This window comes from Carettochelys insculpta, chromosome 8 (assembly GCF_033958435.1).
Source record: "Carettochelys insculpta isolate YL-2023 chromosome 8, ASM3395843v1, whole genome shotgun sequence".
Classification (NCBI taxonomy): Eukaryota; Metazoa; Chordata; order Testudines; family Carettochelyidae; genus Carettochelys; species Carettochelys insculpta.
Window position 1 is genome coordinate 15,961,429 of NC_134144.1, and position 13,672 is coordinate 15,975,100.

At 42.1% G+C, this 13,672-nt stretch overlaps 1 protein-coding gene across 4 annotated transcripts in view; it reads left to right on the plus strand.

Annotated features, from left to right (window-relative positions):
- Positions 1–13,672, plus strand: part of RFTN2 (raftlin family member 2) — a 52,890-nt gene that overhangs the window by 30,798 nt on the left and 8,420 nt on the right. For all 4 annotated transcript variants that reach the window (XR_012646397.1, XM_075001141.1, XM_075001140.1 and 1 more), the window contains 2 exons: positions 360–463; positions 8,835–8,913. Coding sequence is in view for 3 of the 4 variants with exons in the window: in XM_075001141.1 (XP_074857242.1) it covers positions 360–463; positions 8,835–8,913 (183 nt within the window). In the remaining variant the exon portion in view is untranslated. The remainder of the gene's footprint in view (positions 1–359; positions 464–8,834; positions 8,914–13,672) is intronic.

The window sequence follows — 13,672 nt, forward strand, 5'->3', positions numbered from 1 at the left end:
TCAGTTAGGCCCTAACTTGTCCAGGCATCCAAGTACATACTTAACATTAAGCATGTGAGGTGCTTGCTTAAATATCGAGAGGAATTAGAGCTTTAGTCCTAAACTCATATCCTGAATTAATAGCTGAATCACTTTCTTTTATCTGCCTGTTGTGTATATTTTGAAACTGAGATTGTGAAAATTGAAGCCAGGCCTGTCTCTTTGTTTTTTGGGTGTATAGTGTCTAGTGCAATTAGGCCCTGGCGTCAGTGTTACTGCAATAAAATAATATCAATTATACTTTGTTACATTTTATCGGAAATACAAGTAAAAACTGTGCTGAGTGCCCTTACTATTTTTAAATTGGTTTGTTAATATAGGGATGTGAAATTAAAACAGATTATGGACCTTTACTGCACACGCTAGCTGAGTTTGGATGGCTTCTTACATGTGTACTGCCTACACCGATCATCCGACATGACAGGTAACCAGAGAGTAGTTTAAAACATAAAATACACAATTCTAGAAGGTATTATAAGTATAAATCTTAATGCTTTTATTTGTATAATTGACTGATGTGTATGTAATAAGGAAGAACATATAAACAGTACTAGTGAGACACAAGATATAAGTAGCTTTATTTAGGTGAGATTTTGTGTAGTTTAAAGTAGTGGTCTGTGAATTAGGGTCATTGACTTCACAGGATTTTGGATTAGGTGCTAAGGCTTCAATTCAAGAAAAAAAATTAAGCACATGCTCAATGGTAAGCAAGAGAATAATCCCATTACTATTTAGGAAAGTGTTGAAGATTTTACTTAATCCAATTGATTTTAATGAATTAGTATGGGGTAATTTGTGCAGTTAAAGTTAAATACAACAGTGTTTTGCTGAATCACGATCTCAGAGAATCGAAACATGTTTTTGAACCACTTAAGAAACAAATCTATCATAAAACCAGGCACATGTGATTTGTAGTAAATTAAAGCATGTGCTAATTCAGTAAATTGAGCCTGTTTGTCTCTTTTAATGCGTATGCCATGCTTCATCACTATGTTCATAGCTAACTACTGGTGTATTGCTTTAGGTAATTCTGTTTCTTCTACACACACACACACACACACACACACTAATAGTATTTAAATCTCTATTCAAATTAAAGGCAAAATTATCTTTCTTCTACACACATGCACACACACACACACTCTCTCTCTCTCTCTCTCTCTCTCTCCTGCTCTCTAATAATATTTAAATCTCTACTCAGATTAAAGGCAACATTATCTAGATCTGCATAGCAGATTTGAGCTCTCTATCCTAACAGCATGTGCAGATTTCTCATAGATTACAAGTAGCTTTTCTTAGTTTTATACTAAATATGGAAAGGGCACGTGCAACCATGGGGTAAGCATACATGGCTCTTTAAATTCTGCTTTTAAATTGCCCAAAGTTAAAATAATTCTGGTGTTTACAGAGACTTTGTCCTTGTGTGGAATTGTTTGTGTTTTTTTAAATGAATTTTAGTTAAATTTAAATATTTACAAAATTAAACTGATTAGCTCAGTATTGAAAATCTATCTCAGCAAAGGCAGATCTGTGGAAAATATTTCTGACCATCAGCAAATTAGTTCAATACTGTTGTGATCTTTTAAAATTAATCATATATCTAGCACATAATTTTAAAACAGGGAAGGTGCCAGTACTGTCATTATCAACAGGATTTTTCTGTAATCCGTAACATATAGGCTATGGTTACACTGACCCGAACTGCCAGCAGCAGTATGCAAACAGGTGGTCTTGAAAATGCATATAAATGAATATTTGCATATTCGCTCACCAGCAGATGCTCCACAATTTTTGCTAGATCCTCAGTTTCTTTTCAATTCTAAGATTTTCTTTTTAAAAATAATGTTAGCCCTTCTTCTTGTAGGATTCAGTGTCAAACAACATGCTGTTATCCTTCTAACTCATCCCTTGTGAAAACTTTCTTCATGTAAACAACAATGGCAGTGAAAGTGGGGACACCAGAGCAATTTTGAATTGCAGTGCCTATATGAAAATATTTTTTATATTTATTTGACCCAGCTACCTATATATAAAATACTAATTAAACTGGAGTCAAGGAGCTTTTTCTAAATTATAAGGAAAAGGTTAGACCAACTCCCAGAGCTACGGAGAAGCTCCAGTATCCCTTCAGGCCCTGGTTCCTCCTCCTTGCTGGTTAGGATTTGCAGGTAGCAGATTATCTTGAGCTGTTGCTCAACAACTTCTCTGCAGATTTTATCATCCCCACTCCCTCAGTGGTGGGAGAAAAAGCTCAGTGGTTTGAATGTTGGCCTGCTAAACCCAGGGTTGTGAGTTCAATCTTTGAGGGTCTATTTATGGATCTGGGGCAAATAGATGAAAAAAAAATTCCCCTGGGGATGGTGATAAGTCCTGCTGTGAGGGTAGGGGAACTAGACTTCAAGACCTCTGAAATCCCTTGACAGCTGTATGAAACAGGATTCACTTGGTGCAGCTGGGGCCTACAGACAGGATGTGAAGCCACTTGAGCAGGGAGAGGGGAAACAAAATACTTTACAAAGCCCCCATGCTGCAGGAAGTGCTCTTGAGGTGGGCACTCCTTCTCAGTTACCACCAACATAATACCTAGCATGATGCTTATATCGTAATTCTTTGTGTGCTCACTGTAAAATAAAGCATAAAATGACTGTACCTAATTGTGGTCGTGCAAAAGGAGGAGAGTTGCATCCTGTGCAGATTTGAACCTGGATAGTTATATTACACTTATTTAAGAAAAATATCCTCTGGATAAAGTATTTTGTTCCTTGTACTAAATTATTTGGATATTGTTTGTAGGTACTGTTAAATATATGTTGTGACAGGCTGTCCAGTGAAGTGCCTTTGGAAGAAATTCACATTTATATAATGCATATCAAATTCATTTTAAATCTATAGATAAAGAAACATTATGGATTGATAAAGCTCATAAAGAAGAACATGTTGTAGCATGGGTCTGAGTAGTAGCATTTATACTGATAACTACTATTTTCAGGCCCCAGTATAACTATTTTATAAAAGAGGAAATTCCTGAATAGCTAGTATGTGTGTGATAGGCATTAGGCCATCATTTGTGGTAGGAGATTATGCTAAGAATCCAAGTTAAAAGTCTGAATATAGAAGAGCATTATATGAAGTCTATACAGTTGTTCCTTCTCCCAGACTTTGAACTCTGACCTCAAAACCAAGATAGAATATTAACAAGTTTCAGAGACAGTATCCAATAGGCTACACTGCTAAAAATAGTCACAATTAACATCTTTATCTTCATTAAATGGAACATTCCAGGAGATTGTGTAGTAGAGCACTAAGAATTCTGGCAAACGATTTTCGCAAATCTTTAAGTGAAGTTAAATTAGATAAAAAATTTCTTAATGAAACTCTGTTTACAACATGTTTCCAACAAACTCTGCTTTTAATTTCTTCTTTAAAAGATTTCTATTTTTCTCTCACTCTGGTCCCTATTTATCACACAGAATTTGTTCTCTCCATTAACCATTAATGTTCACTGTTTCTCTGTATAGCGAGGTGACAGTCTCAGAACTGACATTAATAAACTGATGGAGCCTCCTCTCACTAATAGTAGCATGGACACTCACATGTAAGGAAGCAGGGCTGGCTCCTAACCAGATTTACCATGTGATGAATGGACTTTGTTTGCCTGAAGAAAAGAAGATACATGATTCTGATAAGAATCAGAGTGGTGTGACGCACTGAAGTTGTAGATTCTACTTCTGGATTCCTGGTTTTACAACAGATTCCACTTTACAAAATAAAAGCTCCTATAAAGTTATGACAGCACCAGCTTGTGTATTATTGTCTCAGATCTGGGGAAAGAAATGATATGTGAACTCTGTCAAGCCTGTCTTCTTTAACTCCCCGTTCTTCTTTGATTGCTCATGTGCATTCCAATTTGGGTGTGCGCCGGGCCTTCTATATGGACAGGACCAAACCCTTCCAGAAGTCGCAGCAGTTGTTTGTTGCAGTGGCAGACAGGATGAAGGGGCACCCAGTCTCCTCTCAGCATATCTCTTCCTGGATAGCGGCCTGTATCAGAGAGTGCTACAAGCTGGTGGGAGTTCCCCCTCCCCCAGTCAGGGCTCATTCCACTAGGGCACAGGCAACCTCTGCAGTGTTCTCGGCCAAGATCCCTGTCCAGGACATCTGCAGGGTGGCCGCTTGGTCCTCCATCCACACATTCACAGCACATTACGCAGTTACACAGTGCGCATGGGAAGATGCCGCACTGGGCAGGGCTGTCTTGCACTCCTTTTCGAGCTCCGACCCCACCTCCTAGACACTGGCTTGCATTCCCCCAAATTGGAATGCACATGAGCAATCACTCAAAGAAGAAAAGACAGTTACCTGTTCTGTAACTGGTGTTCTTCGAGATGTGTTGCTCGTGTCCATTTCAAAACCCTCCTGCCTTCCCGTCTGTTGGAGTAGCCGGCAAGAAGGAAGTGAGCAGGGGGTGGGTCGGGCAGTGCATATATGGGCGGCCATACGGGTGCCGTTCCAGGGGGCACCGCACTGACCCTAGGGCTACCGGCTAGGGCAAAAAGCTTCTGGCAACTGGGCATGTGCCCAGCACACACCCAAATTGGAATGGACGTGAGCAACACATCTTGAAGAACACCAGTTACAGAACAGGTAACTGTCTTTTCTTGCAAGTTAGGTCATAATGACATAGGAAATATTTCCTTAAAAACAATTTTCTTTGCTGTCAAAAGCATCGTGGAGAGTAATCTCAGAGAGGTAGCCGTATTAGTCTTTATCTTCACAAAACAAAAAAAGCAGTCCTGTAGCACCTTAAAGACTAAAAATATTATTTCTTAGGTGATGAGCTTTCATGGGACAGATCCACTTCTTCAGATCTGGTGAATACAGTATTTGGCATACAGAATACAGTATTCTCGAGATCTGAAGAAATGGGTCTGTCCCACAAAAGCTCATAACCTAAGAAATCATATTGTTAGTCTTTAAAGTGCTACAGGATGGCTTTTTATAGTGGAGCAGCTATATATCAGGACCTAACACCTACAGCATTTTATGTTATGCAGTGACATTTGAAAACAAACATTGACTTTGTAGAAATTAGTACAGTATTGCCTCATAGAATTATCATTGTGATTGTTGAGATTACTACCAGGGAACAGTGTCTTGGAGAAGTGAATACCTGATATAACTTTTGAAAATATGAGCAGTACTGATGGACACAATTATCCTGCTAGCAGCAAATGAGGGGTCTGTTGAACTTTCGTTAGCGGGGAAGAGCAAAACAAAGTTACGACTTGTGATAATTCAGAATATGATGTAAAGGGTATTAAAATTCTCTGGGCTGCTTTGAAAAGAAAATGGTATTTTACAAAGAAAACTCTGTGTGTAAGTAAACAATTTTTAGACTCAGAATTTATTTGCCAGATCTTGGGAATTGCCGAAAGTTCAAATGCTCAAGATAATATTAGTAGCAGTTTTAGGAATGAAATGTATTGCCTCTCTCCTTAGTTGTGAATAAAGCTGTTGGAAGGTATCTACCCCATAATGCCTAATGCTACAATAGATATGGATACAGGTGAAAGCAGAGAGACTGAACTCTACAAACTAATTCACAGTTGTTGGGAAGTCTGATTGTTGTTTAACTCAAAGTGATAGCATAGCTTTATTTTCAGAATTGCAAACAATCTGAGTTCGGTATTAGAATTTACAACCCACCTTCTTTTCCAAGGATACATCCCTAAACTTCATCTTAAATACTTGATATATACTGCATGATATCATCACCCATGTACACAATATTCAAGAATGACAAATAGCCCTCTCAGAATTAGAGCTGAGTAACAAGTTCCATGATTTTAAGGGACCAATTTAAGGACTATATATATATTTTTGTCTACCCACCATAAATAGACCAAAATTTTGCCAGTGGGATTAGTAAATGAGTCTGTGCTCCTCTCTCATGCCCACCCCCTAAAAAGGACACAGACAAAAAAAAACAAAACAAAAACAAAAAAAAACCCAAATCAAATAAAAAGAACAAACAGCTCCCTCAGAAAGATTTCCATGCTTCCCAGAAATGGTCAGGACAGATCCAGAAGGCAACCGTAGTGCAAAAAACTGACATTGTAATTTGTTTGTTGTTGCTGATTACTTAACATGGGTTCTCATAATGCATTCGCCCAAGGGAAAAAGGAAACATGGGAATGAGTAGAAAACTTGAAATAGCTCAGTTTATGCATTTTACTCTTTCTAATTTAAATTCTGTGGCCATTCCACTGTCATTCAATTCAGTTGTGAACTAAAGCCAAAGCTGTTTTGTCGTGTGTAGCATTTCAATAAGGCCGGACTTTAAAAATTGTTAATTTGCCTGTTACCTACTCAGCATTCACCATCTCCCCTTTTGTTGATCAGAGATTAAACATTTAAAAGCTTAATGTTATTTGTTTTTCCATTCCTGTAGATCAGGTGGGATATACAAGTCCTATGTGAAATCAAGCAGAGGCCATTCAAACTGAGAGATTCCCACCTACTATCACTATGACAGGCATTAAAGCAAGAGGGAAGTGTGTGTTTGGGGACCGGTAAGAGTATTATCTGTACCCAAGGACAAGCCCATCTGACCCCTGAGCTATTCTGTGCCGCAACATCCAGACTGCAGTTTTATTTTATTTTATTTTTTGCTAGAGCTAGCATGTGTGTGTCTACCTGGACTAGAAATCATGCTCATCATGATCCCAGCTGCAACGTACACAGACTGTATGGCAGTGATTTTCAACCAGTTCGCCACAACACAGCGATGTGCTATGAGAACTGTCCAAGTATGCCATGACATTTTGTCAATTTCCCCTCCCTTGTGGCTCTTTGCAGAGACACCAAGGGGTGGGGGAATCAACAACCCCATGTCAGCGGGAGTGCGAGCAGCAAGGCTGCTGAGTCCCAGCTGGTGTGGGGTTTGTCAATTCCCCCCACCTCCCAAAACAGCCACCGTGAGGGGAAATGCTGACCCTGCATCTGTGCTGTGAGGCAGCTGAAATGATGCTTTCCAGCCCAAAGAAGCTGATAGGGAGCCCACCTCCATGCCCTGCTGTGGCCCTACTGGTGTGGAGCCCACCCCCATGCCCTGCTGTGGAGCTGGGACATGGTTTAAATACTGCATCCTGGCTGCAACCGGCTGGCAGGGAGGAGAGCCTCCATTCAGTGGTTAGGCATTTACTCAACATCCCTAGTAGGGCATTGAGCAGATTTTGAGCATGTGTCTGTGCTCGCTGTGTTAGATGGTGTATTCTGTGGTGGATTTCAAACATTAATGCATTTGATCCTTGTTTAGCTTATTGTATGTACTACTATGCTGCAAACCTCTTTAGTAAGACCATGACCATAGTAAATATAAATATACAACGCGGGTTGTTTACAACCATTCGTTTGTTTCAGCTGAAAAGAGTGGGTGTGCCATGGAATGGTTTGTCTCATACAGTAGCCTCAGCAGCCTGCAAGCATGATTACAGTAAACAATCGCTTTAGTGGACCCTGATATAAAGGACTTGGGAAATAATGGATGCTGTCAGCCAGCCCCCCCTCCCCCCCATGCAAATAAATGCCAGAGACACACCAGAGCCACCAGTTGGGCTGGAGGAGCTGCCACAGTGGCTGGAGACACAGGGGTCCGAGGGGCCATTGCAGTGGCTGGGGGCATGGGGGGTAGGGGTTGGGGGGGCACTGTGGCGAGGCACAGAAGCTCTTCTCCCCAAGCCCCGTGAGCATGGAGCATGTTGGTGCCTGGCCGCCACTGCCTGCAATGGCACTGAGCAGCGGCCATGGTATTGGAAGCTGCCGCCCTGCTGGCAGGCTGGGGGCGGCCATGCTTTACCTTTGTATGGGCAGTTCAGAGGTGGGGGCTGGAGGAGCTGAAGTGCTGAGAGCTGTAGGAGGTGGAAGGATCCAGGCCGGCATTCAGCTCCTCTCCTGGTAGTTGGGAGAAGGAGACGGAGGTGTGAGGAGAAGGATGGGGCAGGAGCGGGGTAGGGAGGGTGAGACAGAGGATGGGGTGAGTGCTGGGCTGGGAAGGTCGGTGCATCATCCTGCAGTATAACCATTCAGATTAAATGGACTTTAGGCATTAACGGACACCCGTTCCCCCCGACAGTGCTCCGTTAAATCAAGGGTTTACTGTAATTGCAGGAAAAGTCTTCTGCCACACTGCTCATGCTCTGTTGTGGCTTCTGTGCAGAAGGAGCATGGTCATTACAGTCGATTATATAAGAAGTTGCGAGAGTATGGGGGATGTTTTTAGAATTTTTGGAGAATGATGCTGACAAACTCTAACAAGTTTCTATTCATGGGGAAATAAAAGGAGCATTCCTGCCACAAGGACGCCCCATTTTTCCACCTCTCATCACCTAAATTTCAAGTCCCTGCTCCAACATATGGCATTGTTATAGCTCCTCAGTAAAGCAGTTTGTTTTAAAAAAAAAAAAAAAAAAAAAGGCAAGACAACATTTTCCCTAATCTCTGCCTCAGAAATGGCTGAATTATTGTATCTGAAACTTTCCAAAAACTTCAGGCTGAGGCAAGTACTGGCAGGGTTTCAGTGGTTAAACTTTGGCAAAATGCAAAGCAACTGAAATCGGGGTCTGTACATTAAAGTGTAGGGCAACCTGAATCATAGGTGGTACTGCCATCTCCTCCTATTGCATACGTTGCTGTGCATCATAAAATCTACAGTTACCCTGAAAGGCCCAGATAATCCAAAGCAAATAAATACATATTGCCTCTGAAACATTCGCATTATCTTCTTTGACTTGCAGTGAAGGAAATTTGGCCACAAAGCAAGTTGTTTTCCTTCAGAGACCTATTATGTGGAATTCAACCATCCAGACTCCAGAGGTGAGTAAATATTACATTCTTACTGAGTTGACGTAAGCAGATACGGTAAACTCTTTCATATCCGGCAGTCCCAGGATAGAAGAGAGAGGTATCTAGCAGTGCAGAACACTAAAGAAAAACAAGATTAGATATTTAAAAAAAATCAAAATGTGTGCCGAGTTCTTTATTTACCAAAAACAAAAGTATTGTACACGGTAAACGTATACTGTATTTGGTGTACTTATTTGTGTTTACTGTCACTTTAATATACTTATGGAAAATGTACCTAAACCTTACTTATGGTTAACATGCTAGTTATTTGAGAGTTCCAGATAATAGAATGCCGGATATGAAAGCGTTTACTGTAGTTGAATATGGACAGATATTAGTGGCTGCTGATCAATCATTTGCCTCAACAGTTCTAGGTGGTAATTTTTAGCATCATACAGCAGCAAAGTAAGATTTGACATCAGGAAATTAATAACAATAGAATGAGCCTTAACTAAGGACAGATGTGTAAGGGAACTGTTGGCCTGGAGCTCCCAGCCCTTTGAAATGCCACATGGGGGTAGACCCAAGGCTGGTTGTCCTAAGCCCCACCTCCTCCACCCTTGAAAAGGGTGGGGAGCTGAACCCCCCTCCCACCTTGCCCTCGATGTCTGTCAGCCCCACTGCTCTCTGGACAGACTGCGCAGTGAAGGGATATGCCACTAGACAAGAAGCCTTGTAAACCAGGGTTGGAGGTAGATCGTAACCCCAGTTGAGGGGACTGATGCTGAGGAGAAGGGCCTGGCCACCCAGAGTGCAAATGTCCAATCCGCAGCATCCCTGCAGCACAGCCAGGGCCTGGGAAGGAGGCCTGGGACGTATGAGGAACAATCTGAACTGCCCTTACATTCCAGCAGTGCTGTGTGTGATGTCCCAATGCCACAGAGTGGGGCTATGTGTTTTCCTCGAGCCAGTCTCATTTTTTCCTTATTGTTTTTAAAAATTGATTGCTGTTTAATAAATTGTATTTGCCTTGAACAGGAAGTAGTATCATTTGTAGGTGAGGAAAGCCTCCAAACCAGAGAAGGCTCCTCCGTGTTTGACCACCCTAACTGCTGCGCTTGGTGATCAAAACAAAGTCACGGGTTGTGCCCCCGCAGGAATCCTGGGCCCCGACTTGTTGGGGTTACAAGGACTCTGCCACACAGAAGAGTGGAAAGGGAGCCCTCGAGATCTGGGCGACCCTCTGGGTAAAGGAAGTAGGCAACTTGGATCCTTTCATTAGCCCATTTCACAAGGGTGGTGTAGAAGCCTGGAAAGTTCCCTTCAATATTGGTACCATTCCCCTGCTTACAGTTAGATGCAGGTTTCTAGAGGATATTACCCATTGTCTCAGTAATAGATCCAACTGAAATTATATTTAATTTTTCCGCTTCTTCACTGGTTTGCATTTTGTCTCAATTGATCTCCAGCAGTGCAGTAAGTGATAAGTGAACCAGTAACTGGACAGAGGCAGTTGCTTATACAGTAAAATCCCGGCTATCCAACATAATCAGAACTGACCAATGGCCAAATACCCAAAAATGCTGGCTAATCAGGTGGGCTGGGGAGTGACAGTGGGTGAGACTGGAGGTGGGAGCTGCCTGGGCCCCTTCTGATGTGCTGGTGGCCAGCTCCCTGGGGCAGACTGCAGGATGCCAGCTGTGGCAGCACTGGCTGCCTGGGCAGGCAGCCCCCCACCCCTCCTGGGGTGCTGAGACTCAGCTGGTCCTGGGGCTGGAACCTTAGCCGGCCCCAGGGCAGAGAGCCCCAGCAGCTGAGGCAGGCAGCCCCTGCCAGCCTGGGGTATGGAGCCCCAGCTTGCCCAAGGGCCGAAGCCACAGCTGGTCCAAGGGCATGGAGCTCTGGGAGGACAGGCAGGCTGCTGGCTGCCCCAGTGCCATCTCTCTGGGTGGGCAGCCATCAAAGCTGCTGGCCCAGGACATGGAGCCCCAGCTGGCCCAGGCAGGGAGCCACTGCTGGCCCCATGTGGCTGCCAGCTATCCAGGGCATGCTGCTGGCTGCGCAGTGCTGGGGGAAATTCTCTAACCCCCCAGTTATCCCACTTTCCGTACCATCTCACATTGCCTCAGGCAGCATCAGATAAAATGGAGCGTTGGATAACTGAGGGTCAGATAACCGGGGTTTTCTGTATATAGCCTCAAACCTGTTATGTAGACTGAAATATTGTTTCCAGAGTTAGTCACTTATCTGGTTGTCTATCGTGTAGTTTGTTCCTTCAAGAACTTTGGCAAGCCTTTGAATGCACTGCAACCATACAAATGCTGATCTTCCACATCAAAAACTTCAATCTGACCTCAGACTCCTTGAGAAGAATACATTGTGCAAAGTTATGCAAGTAACAGCATAATCTTTAGGTGATCTGTGTGTGACAGAACATATGTTCCCACATGAAAAAAATGTGTTAACAATAAAAGACCGAAAATAGCCCCTGCAACAGCTGCAATTCAGCTGCTCTCTATTCCATTTGGGAAACTCCCTCCTAGTAGCAGCACTATAAAGGGTACATTGAGCATGATGCAGTTGGTGGTAATAACCACATGCTGCCAAGTGCTGGAGCTGCACAAGCACTTGCTGTGACAAAATATACCATATGCTTTATGAAAATATACTCGTGATATGAATATGACATAAAAGTGAGGTATGCTCTATTTAAGATGGCTCATGTGACATGAAAGTTTGTAATTTACTGAATATGATTATCTCATATGCATGTACCACCGTTGTAAATGAATTTAGGAATATTGTATGTTGCTGTGTATCTATATTTCATATTTGCCGCTTTGAGTCACACCCACTTCTAACACATAAAATACAACAATGAAAGAGGTGATGGTGCTGATGGCCTATTTGCAAGAATCAATGGAATGTAAAAGAGCTTTGTCTTCCTGAGAACATGGGGTCAGCCTGGTTCCAGCTACACTGCAGAGGTATTTTGAAATAACACAGCGACACACAAAATGCATTTTGAAATAGTGCCATTGGGTGCCATTTAAACTACACCTTTTTCTTAATATTAATTAAATTATTTCATGTTTATAATATAACCCCATTTATGTAATTTCTAACAGGTGAGTGTAAGAGGCTGCGTAAATCGTCCTTTATATTAAGAAGGGAGACTACCTTCATATAACTTTGAGTTTGTACCCCAGGGAGTGAGCAACTGGGTACTGGAGTATATCCCTTAAACGGAGTCCTTCCAGAGCTGATCCCAGTGTCTGTGTCTGCAGCTGAGTGTAGCCTTGCCTATGGGTTTTGCTGGAGGAGGCCGGAGAGCCTGTCTCTGCAAACCAGATAATAGGGGGCTCAGGCTGACAGATGAGTGGAACTCAGTGGCAGAGTTCCCTGTAAGCTGTGTGCTTGTGCAGCCACTCCGGAGAGAGTCAAATAGCACCCAGCTGTTTAACTAGGTTTTTTTGTTTCTACTGGTGATGCACATTCACATGTGCCTCAGTGCATGTAGATAATTATTTTGCACTTTAATGGAAAAGATTAAAAGGGACATTGCTCAGTGGTGTCTAAATATCATCCTAGGCATGTACCCCATCACAGTTGCATATATGAAGTATGATAAATTCTGCCATCCACACAGCCCCAGGAGGCAAGGCAGGACAAACCCTGCACCAGTGAGCTCTCCTTTGCAAATCTGTATGCTGTCACCATGGTCTACATCTCAGCTCTTGCTTCAGCCTTTTCCTCCTTTAGTTCCTCAAGCTTTAAAGTACCCTTTGTCTTTTGTCTCTGGCTAGTTTTTTTCTATCCTTTTTCACAGTGTCTCTGTGCCTGGAACAGTTTCCTTCCTCCAGTGCACCAGACCCCCTCAGTTACATACGTCAGCCCACTATTTACTCCTCTTCTCATACTTGACATTAAACACTTAATTTATCTTATTACACTTTTTAAAATATAAATTCTTGTTAATTCCAGATACATCAGTTAACAAGCTAAACTCTGACTTTTCTGATCTTCACTTTTCTATTTTCTTCTGTATTATATATATTGTAAAATAATAATCTCTCAGGGTCTTGGTCTTTCTGCATATCTGTGATACACTAAACATACTATATAATTTTCACCACTTCCACTTCCACCTATAAAGTAACATAGTTGCTCATAGTAAATTACAGAACAATTAAGACAGACTTCCACTGTGAGAGGTTTACTATTTTTATCAAACCATAGTTTACCTGAATAATCAATCTTGTAAGACTGCTTTAAATTCAAGACAGGAGACATTTTTACCCACCTGGTTTACATTCTCAGCATCACCTAATATTGCAGCAATCAGCAGTTGGATGACTTTTTTGTCCTTTGAGTTAGAGCAGGGGTGAGCAAACTTTTTATGTTGGGCCCCACTTTTCATCTCTGCAATTAGAAGCCCTCCCTTCCCCCACCCTGCCTAATATAATCCAAACCAGTGGAAATGTTGATTATGTTCATATGAAAAAAATACAAAACAAAACAAAACAAACCTTTTGGCATGCATACGAAAATACGTATGTATAATGTAAAAACGTTATTAATCACTATATAAATGTGAACACACATATACGTAAATAGTGACCTATTTCAACATATTTAATGAGATGGATGAGCCTGAGACCCAACAGCCAATCATGCTGCACCCCACCCATATGAAATTCCATGCCCCCCTCGAGGGGGCCATTCCCCCATTTTGCACATCCCTAAGTTAGAGAACCACAAGCACCAGGTGTGTTGTATAATCTGAACC